The sequence below is a fragment of the Bubalus bubalis genome, chromosome 9 (assembly GCF_019923935.1).
Source record: "Bubalus bubalis isolate 160015118507 breed Murrah chromosome 9, NDDB_SH_1, whole genome shotgun sequence".
Classification (NCBI taxonomy): domain Eukaryota; kingdom Metazoa; phylum Chordata; class Mammalia; order Artiodactyla; family Bovidae; genus Bubalus; species Bubalus bubalis.
In genome coordinates, this window is record NC_059165.1 from 104,552,213 (window position 1) to 104,577,894 (window position 25,682).

Here is a 25,682-nt window from a genome sequence, read left to right on the forward strand (position 1 = left end):
TCATTTTCTGAATGTTGAGCTTTAAGCCAACTTTTTCACTCTCCACTTTCACTTTCATCAAGAGGCTTTTTAGTTCCTCTTCACTTTCTGCCAGAAGGGTGGTGTCATCTGCATATCTGAGGTTATTGGTATTTCTCCGGCAATCTTGATTCCAGCTTGTGTTTCTTCCAGTCCAGCGTTTCTCATGATGTACTTTGCATGTAAGTTAAATAAGCAGAGTGACAATATACAGCCTTGATATACTCCTTTCCCTATTTGGAACCTGTCTGTTGTTCCATGTCCAGATCTAACTGTTGCTTCCTGACCTGCATACAGATTTCTCAAGAGGCAGATCAGGTGGTCTGGTATTCCCATCTCTTTCAGAATTGTCCACAGTTTATTGTGATCCACACAGTCAAAGGCTTTGGCATAGTCAATAAAGCAGAAATAGATGTTTTTCTGGAACTCTCTTGCTTTTTCCATGATCCAGCAGATGTTGGCAACTTGATCTCTGGTTCCTCTGCCTTTTCTAAAACCAGCTTGAACATCAGGAAGTTCACAGTTCACATACTGCTGAAGCCTGGCTTGGAGAATTTTGAGCATTGCTTTACTAGCGTGTGAGATGAGTGCAATTGTGCGGTAGTTTGAGCATTCTTTGGCATTGCCTTTCTTTGGGATTGGAATGAAAACTGACCTTTTCCAGTCCTGTGGCCACTGCTGAGTTTTCCAAATTTGCTGGCATATTGAGTGCAGCACTTTCACAGCATCATCTTTCAGGATTTGGAATAGCTCAACTGGAATTCCATCACCTCCACTAGCTTTGTTCGTAGTGACGCTTTCTAAGGCCCACTTGACTTCACATTCCAGTTTAGATATGCTGAAACCTAAAAGGTTGGAACCCTGGGGAAGAGACTGGGAGTGCTACGGCGGGTGCCCATCCTTCCAGGGCTGCTGTGAGAATCCCATGAACCACCATATGAAAAAGCGTAGCAAATGTTAGAGAGCGGCGGGACCTCCAGGTATTGCGGACTACAAATCCCAAGGGGCTTTGGGGACCCCGGCCTCCACCCATTTCCGATTTCACCGCTCACAGCTTGCAAGTCTCGGGCGGGGTTTTGCTCTCTCAACGTAACTTGACCACGAAGGAGGAGGCGTGACGACCAATGGGCGCGTGGTTTGGCCGGATCTGGCCAATGGGGGGGCGCAAAGACCGCGTAACTTGGAGGCGGAGCCAGAGGGCAGACCAATGATGGAAGGGCGGTCGCACCATCAGTTTAGGCTGCGCAGTGGCTGGAAGTTACTGTGCGGCGGCGGCTAAGAAGGCGGCTGTGGTGGCGGTGGCGGCGGCTGAGGCGGTGGCTGAGGCGGTGACTGAGGAAACAGAAGATGGTGAGAGTGGCCGGCAGGGCCGTATTCCCCCTCCGCTCGACAAAATGGCGCCGCGGGCCCACCCACTTCCAGTAATCCCTGAGGCCCCTCACCGCCCTACCCGGCCCCCTCGGGCCCGACCCCGCCCCTCCATCTGACCTGTGACCTTCGATCCCCCCGGACCCTGCTGTGAGCTTCCTGCTTACCCCACCCTGGCTCCATCTTCGACCCCTGACCTTTTTTAGGCTTCCAGGCCCTGACAACTCATTCATTTCCGGGTCGCGGGTCCCCCCGGAAATCGCCTGGTGGATGGGGATGGGGTCCCCCAGGCCCCCGAACTCGGGCCTAGTATTCCGCGCCTCGGGCCTGGGCCTTTTCAGTTCGGGAGGGTTTGGGAGGCCGGCCTGAGCCTCGAGGCGGGGAGGGGGCTTGACATAGTGACATGCGGGGCTTTGTCGCGGAAGGAAGTGCGACATCGCGAACTGCCCTGGTCCCTCAGAGCCCTAACCCCACCCCCGACATTCCGGCCCCGACCAGCTGGAAGAGGGAGCAACTTTATCTCTCCAATCACCAGGCCCTTTCCCTGCTAAATGGGGGTAGCAGTAGTCCAGACCTCATCGGGTTGTGATAATTTAGGGAACTGACGTCTTAAAGGGCTTGGGACAGTAAACGCTCAGCAGATAAGCTGGGTGACTCGGGGATGGTGACTTTCTCTCCCAGCTGTCTCCTCATCTTGAAGTGGGGATGATGCCAGCGTGTAGTTGGGAGGTTAAAATCCCCCTTGGGCCACTCAGTCATCCTGGGGTTTGTGTCTGGTGGTTCTCTGGGGTTCAGTCTTTTCACTTGTGAAGTGGGACCCAGCCTTAGAGTTGGGCTGAAGTCCCCTCCATTCCCCCCACTATTTGGCATCCCCAGGGCTGACAGAGGTGGTGGAAGCTTTTGTCAGGGCAAATCAAATAGCACTATCCCTGGACTCAGAGTCCCAGCCCACAAAGGTGTAGTCCTTAGGATGTCATGACTTCTTGTCAGGAAGAGTATGGGAAAGTGGTAAGTTGGCTCCTAGCAGGTAGGTCCCCAAGCCTGGGAGTTATCTTCGATTGCTCGCTGCAACCTTACTGCCTGCGTTCAGTCCCTAAAGAGGGTTCTGTTGGCTCAGCCTCCAGAACAAATTCTGAATCTGTCCACAGCTCCCCACCCTGGGCCAGGCACTGCCTCCTCCCGCCTGAACGCCTGCTCCAGCCTCCTACCTGGTGTCCTTGCCTCCATCCTGCCCCACTGGCAGTCTGTAATGCACCAAGAACCAGAGGGCGCTTTTAAAGATGTCAGTCAGATAATACCACCATCTCGCTTACAAAACATTCCGGGAGCTTCCTGCTGTCACCCCAATGAAACCCACCTCCCCGCTCAGCCTCCAAAGTCCCCCCTGCTTACTTCTGTGGCCTCATCTGTACCCACTTCACCCCTTTCCCCGTTAGCTCCAGCCACTGTGGCCTTGTTTTCACATCTTCACATTCCAAGTCCCTGCCACCCCAGGGGCTTTGCGCCTGTTACTCCTTCTGCCTGGAATTCTCATCCTCCCAGGAATATCATCCGCTAGAGGGCCCCTTTCTGACTGCAGGAGACCCCCGTGTCTCTCTTTTCTGCACACCATTTCTTTTCCTCATCTTGCTTTGGTTGGGTCACTGGCAGGCTGCCTGCACAGGGACTGGCACACAGATACTCAGTGAGTGTTTGCTGAAGCAGTGGACAGCTTCTGGGCCCAGCTGTAGCTGGGATTTGTCTTGCTGAGGTGAGGATTTCTCCCTGTGTCTGAGGCTTCATTTTCCTGCTCAGCTAACAGGAAGTACAGGCCATCCCGTCTGCATTAATTTATTCAGCACAGACGCACTGCTGCAAATAATGCTCAGTTGATGCTACCACCTCAGGGCTGCTCTGGATAAAGCTATTTCTCCATGTTGTCTTACTGGAGCTCAGAACAACCCTGGTTCACAGCAGGAACAGCCAGGCTGGGAGTTCACCCGCCCCAGGTCACACAGCCAGGGAGAGGCCCGTCCAGCATTCAGTGCAAGCCTGAGGCTCCGGAGCCTCTCACCACTCTGCCACCCGGCCGCATGTGAGCCCTGTCAGGGGCCCAGGGTTGAGCCAACCCTGCCCTCTGCCTCAGGGAGGGGACAGTCCATGAAGGAGCTGGGTGTGTAAACAGATGGCCTCGTTGGGGTGGGCGTGAGCATGGCTCCCGAGGTGTGGGGAGAGGTAAGGGGGAGGCGGGGTTTGAGCTGGCTGGAGAGGTTGGTGGGTGTTCCCCTGTGGAAAACGGAGGGGCATTGGTGGAGGGTGCCTGAGGCTGGGGAGGGGTGTGGCAGCAGGCTGGCATGGGCCAAGCCCCGCCAGGGCTGTGGAGGGGGACCCCGTCCTCTCCTTTTAGGTCACAGGCCTGCATCACTGCATCTGGGCCTCCTCCCCACCCCCTCCGCTGCTGTCATGGGCCTCACATGGCACCTCGTGGTGCCCTGTCCTTGTGGCCACTCGGCTTTCACCACACGCTCTTTGATCCACACCCTTGTCCCCATGCACTGGCTGTTCCCAGGGGCCGGGGGTAGGACTGCTGTGGCTCCCCGCAGTGCCCTCGTGCCTGGCGTGGGGCCCGCCACATGCCTGGGTCCCGAGAAAAGCCTGCCAGATGGATGAAGCAGATCCCATGGTCTGGAACTGAGCTGAGGCAGGGGTCCTGGGACAGGGAAGGCACATGTGAGGGGCTCTGCGCTGACTTCGGGGCAGTAGGTCACTCACATATGAGGGCCGCCTCCTGGGTGGGAGCAGGAGGCTCGTCCTGCTGCCATCTTGCTTAGGCCCAGCAGAGAGAGAGGTTGGTCCCACGAGGTGAAAAACCCTGTTCCTGCCTGCCCCAGAGGGGGATGGGTGATCCCCTAACGGCGGCTTCCCTGAGGGCGCAACCCGCAGGGGACAGGCGCGGCAGCGGAACACCCGAGGGAAGGTTCACGTGGCCTGCAGGCTCTGAGCCTTGGCTTTTAGACAGGGAAGTGGGGGCACTGGCGTCACGGGAACAGGAGCTTACCTCCAAGACTGGGCAGACCTGGATTCAGCCAGCTTCTTGTTTCCCTTTGGGGCTGGGGGACTTCTGACGAGTGTCACGTGAGCTTTCTGCCTCAGTTTCCTCGACTGTATGAGGGGATGCTTCCAGCTTGGGGGGGCCCTGGTCCTCCCCCTCTGTGCCCCTCCAGGCCTGAAGGCAGTGTTGCTGTCCTGCTCTGCTGGACATCAGTCACTGCCCCAGGCTCTCAGCTGTCGTTCCTCCCCAAGGCTCTTGTGCCTCAGTTTTCTGAGGCGGACACAGCTTCTGTTGGCCTTTGTTCCTCACATCTTGTGGCCAGCGACCTGACCCCCACCCAGAGTCAGGGTCTTCCCCTTCCGCAGCACACAGCTGGTGCCAGCATGCCAGGGAAAAAGGACTTTCCACGAGTCAGGGCCATGGGTGAATGCCGTTGCTGGCTCCCTGGCACCTTGCAGACCTAAAGCTTCTGGCGCCTGAGCCCCTGCCCCAGGCAGTGGGGTGTGAGGGGGCAGGGGTGGCCAACCTGCTCCCTTTAGGCTTCTGCCCACCCTCCTCCCCCAAGGCATTCTTCCCTCACAAAGCAGCCTTTGGATGTGGGGACCCCAGGAGCAGCTCTCGAACTGACCGCTGTCCCCACAGTGTTTGACGAAGAGCTCAGATCAGATCAGATCAGTCGCTCAGTCGTGTCCGACTCTTTGTGACCCCATGAATCGCAGCACGCCAGGCCTCCCTGTCCATCACCAACTCACGGAGTTCACCCAGACTCACGTCCATCAAGTCAGTGATGCCATCCAGCCATCTCATCCTCTGTTGTCCCCTTCTCCTCCTGCCCCCAATCCCTCCCAGCATCAGAGTCTTTTCCAATGAGTCAACTCTTCGCATGAGGTGGCCAAAGTACTGGAGTTTCAGCTTTAGCATCAGTCCTTCCAAAGAAATCCCAGGGCTGATCTCCTTCAGAATGGACTGGTTGGATCTCCTTGCAGTCCCAGGGACTCTCAAGAGTCTTCTCCAACACCACAGTTCAGAAGCATCAATTCTTGAGCGCTCAGTGTTCTTCACAGTCCAACTCTCACATCCATACATGACCACAGGAAAAACCATAGCCTTGACTAGACGGACCTTTGTTGGCAAAGTAATGTCTCTGCTTTTGAATATGCTATCTAGGTTGGTCATAACTTTCCTTCCAAGGAGTAAGCGTCTTTTAATTTCATGGCTGCAGTCACCATCTGCAGTGATTTTGGAGCCCCCAAAAATAAAGTCTGACACTGTTTCCACTGTTTCCCCATCTATTTCCCATGAAGTGGTGGGACCAGATGCCATGATCTTTGTTTTCTGAATGTTGAGCTTTAAGCCAACTTTTTCACTCTCCACTTTCACTTTCATCAAGAGGCTTTTTAGTTCCTCTTCACTTTCTGCCAGAAGGGTGGTGTCATCTGCATATCTGAGGTTATTGATATTTCTCCCGGCAACCTTGATTCCAGCTTGTGTTTCTTCCAGTCCAGTGTTTCTCATGATGTACTCTGCATATAGGTTAAATAAACAGGGTGACAATATACAGCCTTGATGTACTCCTTTTCCTCTTTGGAACCCGTCTGTTGTTCCATGTCCAGTTCTAACTGTTGCTTCCTGACCTGCATACAGATTTCTCAAGAGGCAGATCAGGTGGTCTGGTATTCCCATCTCTTTCAGAATTTTCCACAGTTTATTGTGATCCACACAGTCAAAGGCTTTGGCATAGTCAATAAAGCAGAAATAGATGTTTTTCTGGAACACTCTTGCTTTTTCGATTCTCCAGCGGATGTTGGCAATTTGATCTCTGGTTCCTCTGCCTTTTCTAAAACCAGCTTGAACATCAGGAAGTTCATGGTTCACATATTGCTGAAGCCTGGCTTGGAGAATTTTGAGCATTACTTTACTAGCGTGTGAGATGAGTGCAATTGTGCGGTAGTTTGAGCATTCTTTGGCATTGCCTTTCTTTGGGATTGGAATGAAAACTGACCTTTTCCAGTCCTGTGGCCACTGCTGAGTTTTCCAAATTTGCTGGCATATTGAGTGCAGCACTTTCACAGCATCATCTTTCAGGATTTGGAATAGCTCAACTGGAATTCCATCACCTCCACTAGATTTGTTCATAGTGATGCTTTCTAAGGCCCACTTGAGTTCACATTCCAGGATGTCTGGCTCTAGGTCGGTGATCACACCATCGTGATTATCGGGGTCGTGAAGGTCTTTTTTGTACAATTTTCTGTGTATTCTTGCCATCTTTTCTTAATATCTTCTGCTTCTGTTAGGTCCATACCATTTCTGTCCTTTATCGAGCCCATCTTTGCATGAAATATTCCCTTGGTATCTCTAATTTTCTTTAAGAGATCCCTAGTCTTTCCCATTCTGTTGTTTTCCTCTATTTCTTTGCATTGATCGCTGAAGAAGGCTTTCTTATCTCTTCTTGCTATTTTTTGGAACTCTGCATTCAGATGCTTATATCTTTCCTTTTCTCTTTTGCTTTTCGCTTCTCTTCTTTTCACAGCTATTTGTAAGGCCTCCTCAGACAGCCATTTTGTTTTTTTGCTTTTCTTTTCCATGGGGATGGTCTTGATCCTTGGCTCCTGTACAATGTCACGAACCTCCATCCATAGTTCATCAGGCACTCTGTCTATCAGATCTAGGCCCTTAAATCTATTTCTCACTTCCACTGTATAATCATAAGGGATTTGATTTAGGTCATACCTGAATGGTCTAGTGGTTTTCCCTACTTTCTTCAATTTAAGTCTGAATTTGGCAATAAGGAGTTCATGGTCTGAGCCACAGTCAGCTCCTGGTCTTGTTTTTGCTGACTGTATAGAGCTTCTCCATCTTTGGCTGCAAAGAATATAATCAATCTGATTTTGGTGTTGACCATCTGGTGATGTCCCCATATAGCGTCTTCTCTTGTGTTGTTGGAAGAGGGTGTTTGTTATGACCAGTGCATTTTCTTGAGAAATGCACTGGTCATAACAAAGAAAAGAGCTCAACCAGGTTTAAAAAGCTAGCACTGACAGACTGAAACTTAGGTTTCTGAGTTTTCACAAGACTTGGAAGCTTGGTTGACCCTGGGCTCTGTCCGGGTCCTGTGTGCATGCAGCCCCTGAGTCCCAGCTGCCCTTTCCCCTTCGCCCAGGCTCCTGCTCCCCCGGCTCCGTGCATTGTCACAGGGTGTCTTAGGGCAGACAAGTCTCTCTCCATCCCAGGACTCTATCAGAGATGCCTAAATGGAGATAAGACCAGGAGTTTTATCTTCAACAAGCACAGAAGGCAGGTCTGCAGTCGGATGGCCTGGGACCAGTTCCCCACCCCGCTGCTCACTCCTGACTTGACATAAGTGTCTGTTCCTTTTTGAGCCTCAATTTCCCCACACCTCTTGGGCTTCCCTGATAGCTCAGTTGGTAAAGAATCCGCCTGCAATGCAGGAGACCCTGGTTCGATTCCTGGGTCGGGAAGATCTGCTGGAGAAGGGATAGGCTACCCACTCCAGTATTCTTGGGCTTCCTTTGTGGATCAGATGGTAAAGAATCCACCTGCAATGCAAGAAACCTGGGTTTGATCCCTGAGTTGGGAAGATTCCCTGGAGAAGGGAAGGGCTACCCACTCCAGTATTCTGGCCTGGAGAATTCTGTGGACTGTATAGTCCGTGGGGTCGCACAGTGACGGGGCTGGTGTGAGGACTGGGCATTCCTAGTAGCTCAGATGGTAAAGAATCTGCCTGCAGTGCGAGAGACCTGGGTTCAACCCCTGGGCTGGTGGTCCCCCAGAGAAGGAAATGGCAACCCACTCCAATATTCTTGTCTGGAGAATTCCATGGACAGAGGAGCCTGGCAGGCTACAGTCCATGCGGTCGCAAAAGAGTCAGCCACAACTGAGCAGCTAACACTTTCACTTTCATGGGAGAACGAGCCCTAACCCCGGGGTTGTTTACTCCTAAGAGTAGACACATCAGGTGGCCAGCCCAAGGGCGAGTTCTAGAAAATGTGACCGATAGGACAGAAAGAAGGAAGCAGAAGCTGTCTGGTAGCCCGCCCTGCCCCGGGTGCTCTGGGGGCAGCCCAGCCTGCCACCCGGTTTCTCACTCACCATCTTCCTGTCTTCCAGGCAGATTTTCTGAAAGGACTGCCTGTCTACAACAAAAGCAATTTTAGTAGATTTCATGCCGACTCTGTGTGCAAAGCCTCGGTGAGTACGTAGGCCATAAGCTGCCTCGAGGGATAGGGTCGGGGTGACGTGCAGCCCGAGGGTCAGAGTCTTGTCTGGAACAGAGGCCGAGCTTCAAGCCCAGCCCCACTCGAAATCCTTGCATGTCTTTTAATCTGCCTGGGAGTGAGGGTGCCAAGTTGAGGTGTGTGGGGACCGAAGACCCGCCCACTCTCCTAATCCATGCCTTCCCACCCCTCTTGCAGAACCGACGTCCCTCAGTCTACCTGCCCACTAGGGAGTACCCGTCTGAACAGAGTAAGTGGCCACTGTCCTGTGCCATCCCGGCTGGTGAGGGGAAAGGCTGTGGGGTGGTACAAGAGGGGACTGTAGGAAGCTGGGCCACTCCCAGCCCTTGGGAGCAGCCGGAAGCCTGCCTTGCCCTGGGACCCTCCTGATCTCCCCACCTGCATCTACAGTCTGACCCCATCGAGTCAGATGGGCCCCGCCTGGCTCCCTCCAGGTGGGCAGCCTGGGGAGGGAGTGTCTGGAAGAGGGACCTGCAGGGAGAAGCCTGGAGCCCGCAGAACAGGGGGATCTCACGGTTATTTGTTGTGGTCCTGGTGTGTTCTTTTAACTGTGAAAAAGAACCCCGGACCTTTCTCCACTCACTCTGCAGTCACTGGGGCTCAGTCACGTGGATCTGTGCTCCTGGTCTGTCTGGGCAAATAGGAGCTGGCAGGCCGGGGCTCGTTCCCTGCCTGAGGGTGGAATCCGAGCTCCGCTTCGGACTCGGCCTCCACCTGGGAAGCCGGGACCCGCCGCGGCAGCCGGCTCGGGCTGCTGGTAGTGGCAGTGCTCAGTTCGGGGGCTGTTTGGCTTCTAGGAATCTGCTCCTGGGTTGGGCATGTGACTTGAGTCCCAGAGAGTCCACCCAGAGCAGTGACAGCCCAGAGGCCATGTAAGGGAAGGCGGTGCCAGCTGGGGTGGCCAGCTTCTCCCTACAGCTTTGTCTGTCTTTCCTCCTCAGTCATCGTGACAGAGAAAACAAACATTCTTTTGCGCTACCTACATCAGCAATGGGACAAAAAGGTAAAGCACGTGGGGTTGGGTGCTGGGCCTCGGGGAGGGACGCAGTGCCCAGCAGGGGCTGTGAGTTGGGGAGCAGCGCTGGTGGCTGGGAGACTGAGTGTTCAGGTGGCCGCGCGGGCTAGGTAGGAGTTTGCCAGATGATCCAGGGGAGGGAAGAATGCTCTAGAGGAGAGAAGGGCTGTGCCGAGGCCATGGGGCTCTGGTGCCCGGGGACAGGCAGGGGCTTGGTAAGCTGTGCTGAGAGGCCTGGCTCCCCAGAGGGTGTGGGGAGCACGGCCCTGGTGGCAGGTGGACGTGGGTGCTGTTACTTAATCTTCATTCAATGATGAAAGGCTCACGTGATTAAGAAATTCAGGCCCCACTGGGGTGTGTAGCTGAGGTGAAAAGTCATCTTCCCCACAAAGGGCCATCTTTCGGACAGGATTTTTTTTTGCTCTCTTGAAAATCTGCCTGTGTAGTTTTGCCACATGGTCAGGTGGTCTTATTTCCTCTAATGCTTACCACTGGACAGTGACCTGCTCTGGGCCAGGTTGAAGGGGACCCCATGATGCAGTGACTGCTCGGAACACCCCAGCCCCCGGGCTCCACAAGCCTTGCTCCCCACCAGTGAGGGAAGGAACTTTTCCCAAGTCAGCACACTTTCCCTTTCTGTGGCAGTTCAGGAGCCTCCCCAGGCGGCTCTTGAGTGCCCTTCACCCTCCGGCACAGCGGGTGGCATCTCTGTCTGAGAAATGGGCCACGTGGGGGTTCACTGAGATGTCGTGATGACTCCATGACGCGCCTGTCACAGGCTGGGGTCCCCAGTGGCTCGGCAGGGCAGGTTCAGGGGACAGAAGGGTCTGCCTGGCCAGGGGCCCTGGATCAGCCCAGGCCCAGCTCAGGGAGGCACTGGAGCCCTGGAGCTGCAGAAGCAGCCTCAGATTTTAGGTGCTCCCCCATGGGGAAGCTCACGGCTGCTCTGCTCCCCTGCCCCCCAGAATGCCGCCAAGAAGAGAGACCAGGAGCAAGTGGAGCTAGAGGGCGAGAGCTCGGCGCCGCCCCGCAAGGTCGCGCGGACCGACAGCCCGGACATGCACGAGGACACTTAAGACTCACGCCCCCCTCAGGCGCCTCCCGTCTTGTCTGCTCCTTGCCCACCTGCCTTGTGTAAGCACCCCCGCCCCCGCCTCCGCCGGCCCACCCATACCCCTTCCACACCACTTCCAACCTCATAGGAGCCAATGTATTTATTTTCCTTGAGTTTTTATTTATGCTGTAAAACGCACCAAGCGATGGTTACAGGGGACGCCAGACCCAGTAGTGTGATGTTGGTAGACGCTTTAAAACAAAAACAAAAACGTTGTTACTCACCTCCCCCTGCCCCGTTCCCCTTCCTCCTCTTGCCCCCCAGTTCTCCTCTGGAAAACTGGAGCGTGTCTACAAGGGTCCAGAGCCGGGACCCCCCTGCGGCCGGCCGGCAAGGGTGGGGGCCCTTCTCCCAGCGCCCACCTCCTGGTCCGGGCCGTAAAGACTTTGCCTTGTCTCGAGTTCCACCGGGACCTATTCTGTGCCCAGACCTTGCTCTGAGCTCGAGTAAGGGGGAGAAGTCAGCCCTTCTGGATCTTTCTCTTAAGTCATTTTATCATGGACTAGTGCGTGCTCCATGTCCACCCCAATAAAAGGATCTTTCCTACCCGACCTTGCGTCTTTGCTCGGCGTGCCTCGGCACCAGAGGACAGAGCCCCTGAGAGTCGTCCCATCGTCACCAAGAGGAGCCAAGAGGGGCCTCCAGACACTGGGGCCCCAGAACCAGCTGGATCCTCTGTTGGGCCTGCTTGGCCATCTTGCTCAGAGTCAAGACCTGCCTGGACCCTCCCCTCGGCCTCACCCGCATCACAGTGTCCCCAAGGACCAGGACACCCTCCCCCATCCCCGCTGGAGGAACGGTCCACACTGCCAAGGATGGAGCTGTGGTGGGCCCCATGCCCAGGACATCAGCGAGCAGGGCGACATGCCCACCCACCATCGTGGAGACAGGTGGCCTGGCCTCCCGCCCTGGCTCAGGAGGCGGCGTGCGGAGCGCCAAGGAAAGCCCAACCCCAGTGCCCTCGGGCGGCAGATTCCTTGGCCAGTTCTGGCCACCAGCTGGGCTGGGTTTGGGGCTGACCCCGGGGAGGTAGGGGGCATTCGGACTCCAGGCAGAAGGTTCAAGGCCCTGAGCACCAGGGCACAGGGCCAGGGGAATGCCACTTTCCTCCCCCCAGCCCCCCCACCTTGAACAGGAGCCAGAGTGTTGAAGCCGATTGCTGGAGTGTTGGGGGTGGTGAGGGGTGGGGCTGTGGAGCGAGGGAGACAGCAGGCTGCAGGGGGTGCCTGTCCCAGGGTATCACCGTGGAGATGCCAGCCTGAGTCAGACTGCTTGGTCCTGGGCCACCAGGGGTCTGCTGGGTGGAAGGTTCTAGGCTCAGCTGCCCAGCGGTGGGGCCCAGCTCTGAGTGCCTCTGCAGCAGTGTTCAGTTCTTCAGCAGTGGTCATAAAGCAGATGCTTAGGAAAGGCAGGTTTGACCGTGGTCATGCCAGGGAGGGCCAAGTCCCTGGAGGCTCTTAGACCAGCTTGGAATCGCTAGTCTCAGGGGTTGGCCTGGTCCTGGGGAGGCGCATGGTGTCACCAGCTGTTGGTGACTGAGTAGATGGCAGGAGTTCAGCTTCAAAGGCCACGGGGCCTGGGCAGGTCTTGTCCTTCAGCCTGTCCTTCCCCGAGGCTCACCCACACCTCCCTTGCCCCAGGGGGCTGGGTGCCATCTTCTGCCTGCGCTGTCCATGGTGTGGGTGGGGTCCCATGGCCTCTCCATGGTCTCCCCAGCTTAGGCCCCTCAGCTAGCCTCCACCCACTCCTCCTGCCTTTGGGGCCCTCCTTACTCTGCTCCCCGCAAACACCACACTCTGCCTTCCCACACCTCGTGCCTTTGCACAGGCTGCTCTCCTGCCTCTAGTGAACCCTGATGTCTTTTCTGTGGCCTCCCAAAGTGCCCCTGCCTCACGCTGGCTCCACCAGCCCTGGGGCAGGGACTTTCTGACTCTGAGCCTCTGGATGTGGACCCCCTGAGGCTGGGAGAGGCCACGCCCATCCCTGATCACTCAGTGAAGGGTCCTGGCCACTGTGACAGCGGTCACACAGCGGGGCCGTGCCAGCCCTTCCGCGATGCTGCCCCTGAACACACCGTCCCCATAACATGGAGACGCAGGCACCAGGTGCCTTCAGACGCCCACGCCCCGAGTGCCCCCTGTGGCCCTTGACTTCTCAGATGTCAGCCTGGGAGGCAGGTCTGCCAGAAAGGGTGGCCTTGTACGACCGAGGCTGGCTCAGGACCCACACCTACGGCCCGACCTGCTGATTCCTGTCAGCACTTTTTGAGATTTCTTCCTTTGTCTAGGAGGCTGAAGATGGGGCCTGAGGCTCTGCAGCTTCTCCCAGGGGGACCCCTAGGCCTGGATTTCTGGAGTTTTCCATACGTTTGGCCTGGAGACCCAGTTCTTAGGCATTCCCCAAGGGTCTCAGGACAGAAGGGGAACCCACTCTGGGCCTACCAGTCCCCCAAAGAGCTGGCCCCAACCTTGTCATAGGGCCCCGGAAGTCCCCTTTCAGCAGCTCCGCCTTTGGGCACTGTTGAAATATACTTTTTATTATTGCATTTCTGCCGTTTTACAAAAATATGACAAAATAAATTAAAAACAAATAAATAATCGCCTATTCTGTGTGTGTTTTCTGTTGTTTTTGGGGGGTTTCCTTTTGTTTCCCCCTCATCCTGGTCGAAAGGAAAACGGCAGATAGAGGGGCCCCAGGCCCCCGGCCCTGCCCCAGGAGGGGGCAGCCAATACTGGGGTACATCGGGCCCGGCCCAAGTGTTTTCTGGGTGGTGGCCGCCGCCCCGTCTGTGATTGATATTGCATATGAAAACAGGAAGGCAGGCGGGCGGAGCTAATGCCAGCCGCTGGGCCAGCACACGGCCTGAGGACTGGGACTGGAGCTGGGGCTGGGCGAGGGCGCGGGGGGCTGGGGGGGCACGGAGGTGGGAGGCAGCGGCGGCGGCAGCGGGAGGCTGTAGAAGCTGGCGTCCCCCGGCAGGGGCTGGGGGGCAGGCGGGGGCCCGGCGAGAGCGCAGGGCGGGCAGTCGGTGGCAGCAGGGGCCTGGCGGGGGCCGGGGCCCTCGCCCCCGCAGCCCCACGGCCCATCCCACTGCCAGCAGCCCGCGGGGGGCGTCGGGGGCCGAGGCAGCGGTGTTGGCGGCGGTGGCGGCGGCGCAGGGCTCCGGCTGCGGCGGGTGCGGAGGGCCGGGGCGCCCACGGGGGCCAGCGCTGTCCCTGCGGAGGCGAGAGGGGCCGTTCCGGGGAGATGCCGTCCCCGCCGCTGGGGACCCTGCCCGCGCTCCCTCTGGGCTTTCAGGCACATGGAGGGCCTTATTGCTTCTGATCAGTGACAAGGGGTGGGCTTCTTCGGGTGCATCCCCTGCCTCTGGGCACTGGGCCCCTCCCCTTCACGGAGAGAGGGAAGTCTGAGGAAGTCCCGCTGACTTCCGACCTAAGTCCCTGGTGCTACAGCTGCCGCCTCTTGGGCTCCCTGGGATGGGTCACTGGACCCCTGGCACGAATGAGGTGGGAGGGGGGGCAGTGAGGCCTGTGACTCTGCTCCGCGTACACAGGGCTGCAGCCCTGAACTCCCCTAGTGGGCAGCCTGAGCCCCACCTCCAAGGAAGGCCTCCAGGAACAGCTTGGGCTGCAGGACAGGGGCTTGCATAGAGGCCTGGGGGTTCCGGTCCCCCAGAGTGAGCTGGGTGTGGGGTCTCATGGGGGCAGGAAAGGCTAGGCCAGGTGTTGAAGGGGGCTCCCTCATCTCTCCTGGCACCAGAGCATGGCAGGTGGGCACCCTGGGAAGAGATCTAGGGGACAAGGGACTTTGGCATCCCTCCCCCGGGGGTGAGGAGGGTCAGGCACAGGGCTCCAGGCTCTCAAGGACCCGGAAAGACTGAGTAGGCTTTGATCAACAGGCTCCATGTACCACACACCCAGGTCCCCAACTGGTACCAGGAGACGGAGCCTCCCCTGTCCGCTTCAGCCCATCTGCCCATGCCTGGACACCCCACCCCTACCCCCAAAGCCCAGCCCAGAGTCCCCACCCCCGAGTTAAAGCTTGTGACCTGAGCTTTCCTCTTCAGGCCGGGGTGTGTCCGGCTCCTCAGCTGCAGCCTCGTCCGCCAGCCCACTCCGCTGGGCTCGGCAACCGCCACCGCCACCGCCGAGGGTCCCATCCTGCCGGGCCTGCCCGCCCGCCCCGTTGGACCCGGCCTCCGCCCGGGCCCCACCAAAGGGGAAAAGTTTGCCGGCATGGAAGGCCTTGGGTGGAGAGTGGCTACGTTCTGGGTCCCGCCGGGTCTCAGGTGACTTGAGGAATTTGAAGCTAAGGAAGGCTGGCAGGCGGGTGTCGCTGCCAGTGGGCGACTGGGCAGGGGTTGGCCGGGTGGTGAGGTTGGGCCCCGTGCCGGCCGGCGAGGAGGACGAGGCCCCGGACGACAGGAACTTGCCCTGCAGCGGGATGATCTGCTTCAGCTTCATGACGTTATTAGGTGCCAGCAGGGACCCCGGGCGCTTGGGTCGCTCCGGCCCGTGGCCACCTGCCCCACTGCCCTTGGCCTTGGCCGAGGTTTTCTCCGGGGCAGCAGGGTCCAACCCAGAGCCCTCAGCCCGCGCCTCCTCTCGGCCACTGGCGTCTCGCTCCCTCCGGGCATGATGCTCCGCGTGGCGCTGCCGCTCCTCCTCCTCCCGCCTACGCCGCTGCTGCTGCTGGTAGCGGTGCTGGGCCTGGCGCTCGTGTCTCTGAGGGCAGAATGGAGCCATTACGGGCACTGGGAGGAGTGAGTGTGTGAGCAGCTGCCCACCCAGGCCCAGGCCCACGCCAGGGCTCTCCTGCAGAAGTGGGGAGAGATCCACACACTTCTTGGGTTCCAGCTGCATCCCTGGACCCACCCCAGGGCTCTCAGAGAACTGAGAAGAGAGCAAGCATTTACTGGCCACCAATTCTGTCCCCGGTCTCATGCCAGACGCTGTCTTAGAAATTGGGAGAGTTAAAATAATATTGGGCCTCAGCAGTTTCCTGCTTTCTGGAGAACTGGGGAGAGACAGAGCTGTGACTGTCCAGTGGCCAGTAGCCACACACGGCATCGTTAATTAAAAAAAAAAAAATTATTATTTTTGGGCCCCACCACATGACTTGCAGGTATCTCAGTTCCCAGACCAGAGACTGAACCCGGGCCATGGCAGTGAATCCTAATCGCTAGACCAGCAGGGGACTCCCATGGTTTTGTCACTTTAAATAACTGAAATAAGGTAATTCCCTGGCAGTCCAGTGGTTAGGATTCTGTGCTCTCACTGCAGAGGGCCCGACTTTGATGCCTGGTTGGGGAACTAAGATCCCATAAGCCACGAAGCATAGCCAATATATAAACAAACAACCAGATAACTGAAGTAAAAGCTCGGTTTCTCAGTAGCACCAGGTCCCATTGCAAGCGCTCATTGGCCATGTGTAGTAACGGGCTACATGCGCAACCCAGAATAGAACATTTCCACCACTATTTTTGGGGCTTTCCAGGTGGCGCAGCAGTGAACAATCTGCCTGTCAATGCAGGAGACTTCTCATAAGAGACTTGGGTTCGATCCCTGGGTTGGGAAGATCCCCTGGAGAAGGGAATGGCTACCCAACTCTAGTATTCTTGCCTGGAGAATTCCATGAACAGAGGAGCTTTGCGGGCCCCAGCCCATGGGGTCACAAAGAGTTGGACACTGAGCAGCTGAGCACACACACATCATCATGGGGGGCTCCACTGGCTGGTGGCAATGAGCTCCCTGGCCCGCTCTGCAGCTTTCTGGGGAACGTGGCACAGGCTGGGCTTCTAGGAAGCATCAGCTGTGTCCCTGACCCCACACAGGACAACGCCTGGCAAGCTGGCAGATAACAGTTCCTAAGTGCTGGCCTGGTGCGGGATGCCACCAGGACCCCAGAAGGGACTGGGTCCTTTCGAAATGCTAATTATTACCCTAGGCTTCCCTGGTGACTCAGATGGTGAAGAATCTGCCTGCAATGTAGGAGACCTGGGTTTGATCCCTGGGTCGGGAAGATCCCCTGGAGGAGGGCATGGCAACCCACTCCAGTATTCTTGCCTGGAGAATCTCATGGACAGAGGAGCCTGGTGGGCTACAGTCCATGGGGTCACCAAGAATCGGATACGACTAAGCAACAAACACTAACTGCACATCTACCCTCCTAAGGATGTGACTGCCCAGCCAGGTGACGCGGAGAGGCGACGGGGGAGAAGCCCCTCGGAGCAGAGATGTAAAGCATGCCGGGCCCTGGCCCACGTACCTTGAAGGCCTCCCGGCGCTGGTACTCCAGCTTGGCCATCTCCTCGGCCACCCAGCCCGGGATGTCGGGGATAGCCACATGGATGAGGTACTTGAGGAGCAGAGCGAAGTGCTGAGGCGACAGAGGAGGAGGCTACAGGCACGGGGACACCCCCCACCCACCGCCTGGGTCCCCCACCCGGCCACCGGTCCCACCTCGAGCACCACCACAGACACGATGGCTGCCTCGGGACTGAGCCAGGGGAAGAGGCGCTGCAGCTGCCCACACTGGCCAATTAGATAGCAATTGACCACGATTGCCAGGACGCCCATGACCTCCATCACCTTCTGCGGGGGTGGGGGGGACAAGAGGGGCTCAGGTGGGGTCCGGCCAGCCTCCCCAGCACCCGCTCCACCTCTGGGCATCCTGGCTCAGAGCCCTTGGCCCTTCCCCCACCTGCCACTGGCCAATGCTTTCCACCCGCTGCCCAAAGGGCCGCTGCAGCCCCGTGCACAGCTTGAGGGCGTCACTGCGGATCTCGATGAGGTTGTTGATGAGGGCACAGAGGGCAGCCAGGGGGAAGGCAGACGAGAAAAGCACGACATAGCCAAACTGCACGAACATCTCCTGGTAGTCCTGGAATGTGTCCTGTGGGCAGGCACGCAGTGGGTGGGCCTAGGCTCTCCCCCAACTCAGGACACCTCTTCCCTCAGCCCACCTTCCTCTCATCAAGCCCGCCTCCCTCAGATTATCCTTCATGGACCCAAGCTCAGCAAGGTTAGCAAGTTTCTGATCACATAAGGGTGAGCCACTCAGTTGTGTCCAACTCTTTGCAGTCCCATGGACTGTAGCCGTGGGATTCCCTAGGCAAGAAGACTGGAGTGGGTTGCCATGCCCTCCTCCAGGGGATCTTCCTGATCCAGGGATTGAACCCGTCTGCTGCATCGCAGGCAGATTCTTCACCGTCTGCGCCACCAGGGAGGCCCTGATTACATAAAGGGGCCCATCATTCCTTCCTGTCGCTCCCACCCCACCTCCACCGTCAGACTGTGCCCTGCCCGGCCGACGGCCCTGCCCCCACCCTCAGGTGCCCTCCTCACCTCGTATTTCTTCATGCAGCTCTCGAGCTCCGCCTGGGTGAGCTGAGACGAGTGTTCCTCCTCGGGTGGGTCGATCCAAGACGACCGGTTCTGCCGCCGCTGCTTCCGGGCTGAGTCGCCCAAGCCCGGCTCTGGATCCGGGCCCCCGTCCGGCCCCTGGTCTCGGCCCTCGCCTCCAGCCCGGCGGAGCAGGACAGCCGGGGGAGGCTCCCGTTCGGGGCTGCTGGGAGCCCCCTCAGCCTCATCGTCCTCCTCGGCCAGTGTGAACACGCCAGGTTCCAGCCCCTTCTCCACCATGGTGGGGCTCCCCTCCTCCAGGAGGGCCTCCTGGCTTGGGCCCGGCCGACGCCGCCCAGCCCCCCGCTCAGCAAAGCTGACCTTCTTCAGTCGGAGCCCGCAGTCCAGGAGGCCGCCCTCCTCGCCTTCCTCGTCCTCATCCTCCTCCTCTTCGTCCTCCTCCTCCTCCTCTTCATCCTCCTCCTCTCTGCCCCCCCGGGGCCCGTCCCCCACCTCTCCCCCTTCCCCCGCCGGCCGCCGCTCCACCGCGGCCTCCTCTTCCTCCTCAGGTGCCCCGCAGCCCCCGCTGAGACACCTGCGGCCCCCGCCACTGCTGCTGCCACCGCCACCCTCTTCAGCCGGGGGTTCGAGGTGGCGGCGTGCGGGGCGCCGGAGGCTCAGGAGGCCAAGCAGGGCACGGGCCAGCTCCCAGGCCGCCCGCAGGCCAAGCTCTCCTCGGCCCAGCCGCCGATACAGGTGGGGCTGCAGAACCTCTCGAACATTCTGGAGGAACTGGCGGGTGATCAGCAGTGTGGCCAGCATCTGGGGGTAGGAAGGGGGTGGAGAACGGCTTCGTGGGGGGCGGGTGGGGCCCCGGGCACTGGGACAGGCTGTGGGCACCCACCATCCCAAAGCACACATCCAGCCACAGCCTGAGCCCAGTCTGGATGTCCCCGGGCACAGAGGCAACCCCAAGCCACAGCTGGGCGGGCCACAGCGCTTTCTAGCTGATCACCTGGGCAGGCCATAGCCTCCCATCATGCCACACCTCCCGGATCTCGGCTGGTGCCCAGGGCCTCCAGGGGCTCTTGACACCTGCACGCAGTCAGTGGAGTCCCATCCCTTCAGAGCATGCACCCTCGGCTAGGCGTGAGGCCCCCGGCACAGCCACACTGCCCACCCTGGCAAGGCCCCGAGGGCTCGCCACCACCTGCCCGTACTTTGGCCCGGGCCTCAAGAAGGAGGCCCTGGAGGGAGAGGAGGAGCAGGCGGAACCGCAGGGCCACGAGCGGGACCAGCACCGCCCAAAGCTGCCGCTCGAGGCTCTGGGACAGGGACAGGACGATCAGGAGCTGTGGAGGGACCGACGGACAGGTGGACAGACAGATGGGGGGGGCATGACAGGCAGAGAGAGAACACACAGACAAATGGACAGAGAGGAGAGAAGGATGGAGGAGGAAGGGAGGGGCTGGAGAGCCCTTGGACCCCTTGGGCCGGTCTGGCCCCCACAGCCAGCTGCCTTGGGGGCACTGCTTTAGGCCAGGGTCTCACCTCTTTCAGGCGTTCCATGTCCTTGAGGTAGAAGCCGATGTAGAAGAGGCTCAGGTATGAGTTGACGAACTGGAACTGTGCGAAGCAGGCAGGGGGGTGGTCACCCTGCCATGTCTGTCCCAAGGAACCCCCATGTGTCCCCTGTAGAACCCCTGCCTGGGGACTTCCCTGGTGGTCCAGTAGCTAGGACTTTGTGCTCCCAACGCAGGGGGCCTGAGTTCAATCCCTGGTCAGGGAACTAGATCACATGGGCCACAACTAAGACCCAGTGCAGCCAAATAAATAAATATTTAAAAAAATAAAAGAAGCCCTGCCGGCTTGCTGGCCACCACTCACCAGGACGACCTTGATGATGAGGTGCTTCTCATAGGCACTCTCCAGCCGATAGTTCTCTGGGGGCCAAGGAGACGAGTGAGAGTGTAGCCCAGACCGTCATGGGCAGCAGGGACCCCAGAAGGCAGTGGGGCCCTTCCTGCTGGGGGCCGAGCAATGGGACCTCCGCTCACAGGGCATACCCATGTCGTTGAGCCAGACAGCCAGCTTCTTATAGCCCTCAGCGCTTGCGCTGACCAGCAGGGCCAGCATGACTTTTGGCAGGAAGCGGGCAAGACGGGGCAGCCCCTTCACACTCAGCACCAGCTCCTGCAGGAACAAAGGGGTTCAGAGGTTACCCCGGTCGCTGGGCTTGGCTCGGGGCACACCTGAACGGGTTGGGGCCGAGGCCAGGGCTAGGAACTGGAGGTCACCTGGAGCTGGAAGCAGCCGAGCATGAGCAGGAACACACAGGCTAGGCAGGTGAGGCACAAGGGAAGACTCACAAGCATCTGGAAGAGCAGCCGCTTCCAGGGCGGGTAGTAGAACTCCTCGGCCTGAGTCACGGGGCTGATGCGCCGCACGCCCTGGCACAGGGTGGGGGCATGGCCCAACACAAGATCAGAGGGGCTGCCTCTGTCTCACCCCCTTCCCAACCCTTCAAACTCCATGTCTATGATGCTTTGCTATCATGGTTTGTTGTAGTTCAGTTGCTAAGCCGTGTCTGACTTTGTGACCCCATGGACTGAGGCACGCCAGGCTTCTCAGTCCTTCACCATCTCCTGGAGTTTGCTCAAACTCATGTCCATCGAGTAGGTGATGCCATCCAGCCATCTCATCCTTGCTATCAGGGTGTGTCCACTTAATGCACCCTCCCTAGTCTCTCAAATCCAACTTTCCACACCTCTCCCTTCGGGCATGCAGATCCCTTCACTTGGCAAACCTTCTCAGAAGCTGCAGCCCTACTTCACCTCCCACTTTGTTCTTGTAATGCACTTGCTCAGTATGTTTTCTCTTTTTTACCCCATTCTCGAAGTCCCTGAACTCAGACTGCCCCGACTGACCCTGAACTGGGGTCGTGGCTCCTCCACAGCTTCCCCGGGTGAGTCCAGTGTTCCCCACTTGTAGGCCAGCTCAGCCCCTCTCCGTTTCCACTCCTCCAAGAACAGCGTTGACCAGACCACGTTGAAGAGGGCAAAGACCACACAGGATACATCCCGGCTTGTCTGAGGGTGACAGAGGAGGGCTGCAATGTTGGCTCGCCCAGTCCAGGAAGGAAGTTGTCTGAGGTGTTCCACCCCCTGTCCAGTCCACACCCGGCACCTGATCAGCCTCTGTGAATGTGTACAGGACTGAGCCGAAGACCGCTGGGTACACCATTGCCGATGTGTAGAAACCCAGCCAGGCAAAGTACATGGCAATCTTCACACCAAAGTAGTCACAGATCTCATCTGCCGGGGACGGGGGGGGGGGGGGGGGCAGTGCCAGTCAGCCCTGCCTGCCTCCTGGGACCCCCACCAACCCCCCATTCCAGCCAGGACCACACCTAGAGGCTGGTTTTCACACACAGCCTGCACCCATGACTTCATGAGACGGTTCAGGATGCGCTGCTCGTGGACTGGGAACACCTGCTGGATGATCCCGCGGGCCGCCAGTTCAGGGACTGTTGGGGGACAAGAATGGGTGACCCCACCCGTCTGCCTGTTCTGGGCCTAGCCAGTCCCCCTCGGCTGAAACCCAAGTTATAACTTTTTGCCTGCTCTTAAACTAGCAAACGCTTTTCCCAGGAGAAGCGTTCTGGGTGAAAGGAACATCATTCCTCAAAATCTGGGAGGTGCAGGGGCAGGTGGGGAAGGGTGCTCGAAACCTGGGAGGTGCGATCCCAGTGGGGAAACCCATTTTTAAACAGAGCTGCTTGGTTTCAGCTCATTCCTCCAAACGTCTGAAGAATGGTGCAAAGCTGGCATTAGAAGGTTAACTTGCAGCGGCTGGTTTCCTGGGGGATACTGAGGCCCAGAGCTCACCACACAATGTGTGGAGTGCTGTCCATGGTCCTGCCCCAACCTTATCGCAGACCCACAAAAGGGTTTCTCCTGGACCTGCCTCCAAGGAGACAAGCCCCACCCCTTGCTAAGGCCACACCCTTCAGCTCATTGATTGATCTCCAGGCCCCGCCCAACTCTTCGGGAGACTCTGATTGGTTTTATCTAGGCCCCGCCTTCCTAACCCTCCTACGTTGACAGCAGTCCTCGAAGAGCCCCAGCCAACTCCCCACATATGATTGGAAGCTTGGGACCACCTCACTCACTGATTGGCTGGTCCTCCAGAAAGCGCACATTGTGTAGTGCCTCGCCCTGCTTGGCACGAAGGTTCTGCAGCCAGAAGCGGATGATGCTCTGGCGCTCCTGCAGGGGACAGGGCGTGAGCACAGGGAGCAGCCGCCCACGGGCTAGGAATGTGCGCTGGGGGCCAGAGCCGGCCGCACCTGGGAGGTGAAGAAGCGCAGCTCACTCTCCACATTCTCGTAGATGAAGTCCTCCTCACAGGAGAAGCCGCGGGTGCCCCCGCCAAACTCGGCCTTCACTGCTTTGCGCAGACCCAGCTCGTCGGCCCCTCTGAGTAGGCTGCGGGAAGGGCAGGGGAGGTGGGATCACGGGGAGACCCTGGCTCACCATCCTGGAACTAGGGATGGTGTACCTGGTGGACGTCTGGGACAAATGCAGGGTGGCTGGACCTCGCAGTTGGCGCTTGGAAGGGCGGGGAGCTGAGTAGCAGGGTCAGCAAGAGGCCAGGGACAGGGACTCGCCTCTCATATGTGGCGGTGACGAAGAAGGCGTAGGCGCGTGTGTGGCGGTGGTGGCGGACTTGCACGATGAGCTCGGGGATGCCCACGCGGATGTGGTTCAGCAGCCATAGCAGCGTGTGGTCATCGGTCGTATCTGCCAAGGGGCACAGGGACCAATGGCTCTTGCCAGGAGTGACAGGGGAGCCCGGCTTGGGGGAATTCAGTGTAGGCCCTGGGCGGGTGAGCACAGACAAGTACCTGGGAAGGTCATCAACACGTCACAGTTTTCCGTGGGCACCGTCTTCATCCATGCTTTGTGGGACACCAGATACCGACCTACCTGCAGGAGCCGCTTCCCAAAAAGCTTATCTGGGGAGCAGGCAGCGCAGGCTGGGGTCAGGTCATTCTCAGATGGCCTAGCCTCCAGTCTTAGTCCCTCCAATCCTTGCCTCTGATCACACATTCGCCAGGGCTCCTTGGCACTCAGCTTGGCATTCAAGGCCCTGTGAGCTCTGGCCTTGGCTTGTTTCCTTCCCTCCACGTCCTTGTACCAGCCAGGCCCTTCTCCAGGATTGCCCTTCCCCCAGGTCCTCCCTTACAAATCTTACTCATTCTTGAGGCCCAGCTCCGCCTCCGAAACCACAATCGATGGGGTGCTCACTAACAGCTCTGAGCACCTCACTACATTATGTCAACGTCTCCTCATAGCTGGGTGCGGCTGTTACCCCCATTTCACAGGCGAGGAAACTGAGACCCAGAGCATTTAAGTTACCCAAGGTCACAGAGTCCAGCAGGGATTTGAACCCAGGACCGTATGATTCTGTATCCTCTGTGGAGAGGCGCTCTTAAGCGCATCACTGCTCAGCAGCGATCGAGTAGCCCAAGGGGTGACTGGGCTCAGTCCCGCACCGGGGCTCTAGGAGGGGCGTGTCCATATGTCTGCGCTGGGACCCCACACCCGCTGCACCTTTCCAGCCGCGCTCGCCTGGCCGCAGCCGCAGTGCCGGGAAGAGCCGGTGCCTCGACTGGACTCCAGGCCCGGGACGGCTGACTCCAATATCCCTCCCCGTAGACCTGCCGCGAACACCCCAAGCACCTGCAACCCTGTCAGATCCAGGCGCTGCACACGTACCCAGAACTCCGGACGCCGGGGCTGCAGGCTCGCCCTCCGGCGGGGGCCTCTTGCCACGCTCGCCCTCCAGGGACGTGCCCCCAGCGCCGGAGGTGGCTTCCGCCATTGCGAGGGCAGGTCAGGTCAGGGGCTGCGGGCGGCCCAGGCGCCTTGGGGCCGCGGTCTCATGGGGCCGGTGCTGCCACCGAGCGCGCCCGAGGAGGAGACAAAGGCCGCGCCCGCCCGCGCCGGCCGCCGTCCCCGCGTGCCCGAGCGCTGCTTCTCGTCCCCGCCCGCGCGGAACCTCGATTCTCCTTCCCGGCCCCGCGCGCGTCGTTCTCTGGTTCTCGACTCCGCCCGTGATGTTTTCCGAGTTTCGTTCTCGCCCGCCCACCTCGCTTTCTGGTGTTCGTCCCCGCCCGCGCCGAATGTTCATTCTCCTCCCTTTCCCCGCCCGAGTCGGTGCCCGGTCTCGACACCGCCCGCCCTGGGCCTGAATTCTCTGCCTTAAAGCCTTAGTTTCCCCGTCGGTTTGGAATCTGAGATGGTCTTGCGGGTAGGTGGTGTGGGTGGGGTTGGGGGGAGCGAGTGGTGAGCCTGGTCGCGGGAGATTCTCGGTAGCAATAACTCCAACCACCACAGGGAGAGTGAGAATAAGTGTATCATGCCTTAGTACATGCTGGATGTGTAACACCATCTTTGTTACCTAAGACACTCTTCAAGCCCTCTTTGTCCAGTGAACTGCTGCACCCTTCAGAATGCAACGTCCTCAGAGAGGACCCGATAGAGTTCCCAAATTTCAGTTCAGTTCAGTCGTGCCGGCTCTACGACCCCACGGACGCCAGGCCTCTCTGTCAATCACCAACTCCCGGAGTTTACTCAAACTCGTGTCCATTGAGTCGGTGATGCCATCCAACCATTTCATCCTCTGTCATCCCCTTCTCCTCCCACCTTCAATCTTTCCCAGCATCAGGGTCTTTTCAAACGAGTCAGCTCTTCGAATCAAGTGGCCAAAGTATCGGAGTTTCAGCTTCAACGAATATTCAGGACTGATTTCCTTTAGGATGGACTGGTTGGATCTCCTTGCAGTCCAAGGGACTCTCAAGAGTCTACAACACCACAGTTCAGAAGCATCAATTCTTTGGCGCTCAGCTTTCTTTATAGTCCAATTCTCACATCCATACATGACTACTGGAAAAACCATAGCCTTGACTAGATGGACCTTTGTTGGCAAAGTAATGTCTCTGTTTTTTAATATGCTATCTAGGTTGGTCATAACTTTCCTTCCAAGGAGTAAGCGTCTTTTAATTTCATGGCTGCAGTCACCATCTGCAGTGATTTTGGAGCCCCCAAAAATAAAGTCTGCCACTGTTTCCACTGTTTCTCCGTGTATTTGCCATGAATTGATGGGACTGGATGCCATGATCTTTGTTTTCTGGATGTTGAGCTTTAAGTCAACTTTTTCACTCTCCACTTTCACTTTCATCAAGAGGCTCTTTAGTTCTTCACTTTCTGCCATAAGGCTGGTGTCATCTGCATATCTGAGGTGATTGATATTTCTCCCGGCAATCTTGATTCCAGCTTGTGCTTCATCCAGCCTAGCGTCTCTCATGATGTACTTTGCATATAAGTTAAATAAGCAGGGTGACAATATACAGCCTAGACGTACTCCTTTTCCTATTTGGAACAAGTCTGTTGTTCCATGTCCAGTTCTAACTGTTACTTCCCGACCTGCATGTAGATTTCTCAAGAGGCAGGTCAGGTGGTCTGGTATTCCC

General features: G+C 58.0%; 2 protein-coding genes across 4 annotated transcripts; one reads left to right on the forward strand and one right to left on the reverse strand.

Moving 5' to 3' along the window:
* Positions 1-1,212: 1,212 nt before the first annotated feature.
* Positions 1,213-11,353, forward strand: DDA1 (DET1 and DDB1 associated 1). The gene is made up of 5 exons (XM_006057895.4): positions 1,213-1,368; positions 8,546-8,626; positions 8,851-8,902; positions 9,615-9,676; positions 10,654-11,353. The coding sequence occupies exons 1-5, from the start codon at positions 1,366-1,368 to the stop codon at positions 10,762-10,764; spliced, it is 309 nt and encodes a 102-aa protein (XP_006057957.1). The 5' UTR covers positions 1,213-1,365; the 3' UTR covers positions 10,765-11,353.
* A 1,964-nt stretch (positions 11,354-13,317) lies between these two features.
* On the reverse strand, positions 13,318-24,815 carry ANO8 (anoctamin 8). Of its 3 annotated transcripts, XM_025293792.3 has the most exons (18): positions 23,926-24,322; positions 23,052-23,162; positions 22,815-22,947; positions 22,494-22,632; positions 22,317-22,413; positions 21,555-21,671; positions 21,332-21,459; positions 21,073-21,234; positions 20,443-20,595; positions 20,212-20,338; positions 20,033-20,088; positions 19,697-19,771; positions 18,149-18,967; positions 17,505-17,696; positions 17,264-17,395; positions 17,070-17,180; positions 14,851-15,526; positions 13,318-14,017 (listed from the first exon to the last, which is right to left on the reverse strand). In XM_025293792.3, exons 1-18 carry the CDS (start codon positions 24,029-24,031, stop codon positions 13,635-13,637), a joined length of 3,717 nt encoding a protein of 1,238 aa, XP_025149577.3. In that variant the 5' UTR covers positions 24,032-24,322; the 3' UTR covers positions 13,318-13,634. The 3 variants fall into 3 exon arrangements, with proteins under 3 accessions (XP_025149577.3, XP_044804238.2, XP_044804237.2); XM_044948303.2 differs by lacking the exons at positions 17,070-17,180; positions 17,264-17,395; positions 17,505-17,696 and having other exon boundaries at positions 23,926-24,815; XM_044948302.2 differs by lacking the exons at positions 22,494-22,632; positions 23,052-23,162; positions 23,926-24,322 and having other exon boundaries at positions 22,317-22,493.
* Positions 24,816-25,682: the final 867 nt, after the last annotated feature.

What these genes read in the sequence shown, in the direction of transcription:
- DDA1 (XM_006057895.4), top strand. An exon ending in GGAGTACCCGTCTGAACAGA is followed by an intron (nt 8,903 to 9,614) that starts GTAAGTGGCCAC and finishes TTTCCTCCTCAG; the next exon opens with TCATCGTGACAGAGAAAACA. An exon ending in ATCAGCAATGGGACAAAAAG is followed by an intron (nt 9,677 to 10,653) that starts GTAAAGCACGTG and finishes CCTGCCCCCCAG; the next exon opens with AATGCCGCCAAGAAGAGAGA.
- ANO8 (XM_025293792.3), bottom strand. Translation starts at nt 24,031, where the DNA reads ATGGCGGAAGCCACCTCCGGCGCTGGGGGCACGTCCCTGGAGGGCGAG. An exon ending in TCTGGAGGACCAGCCAATCA is followed by an intron (nt 21,672 to 22,316) that starts GTGAGTGAGGTG and finishes GTCCCCCAACAG; the next exon opens with TCCCTGAACTGGCGGCCCGC. An exon ending in TCGGCTGCTTCCAGCTCCAG is followed by an intron (nt 20,339 to 20,442) that starts GTGACCTCCAGT and finishes TTGTTCCTGCAG; the next exon opens with GAGCTGGTGCTGAGTGTGAA.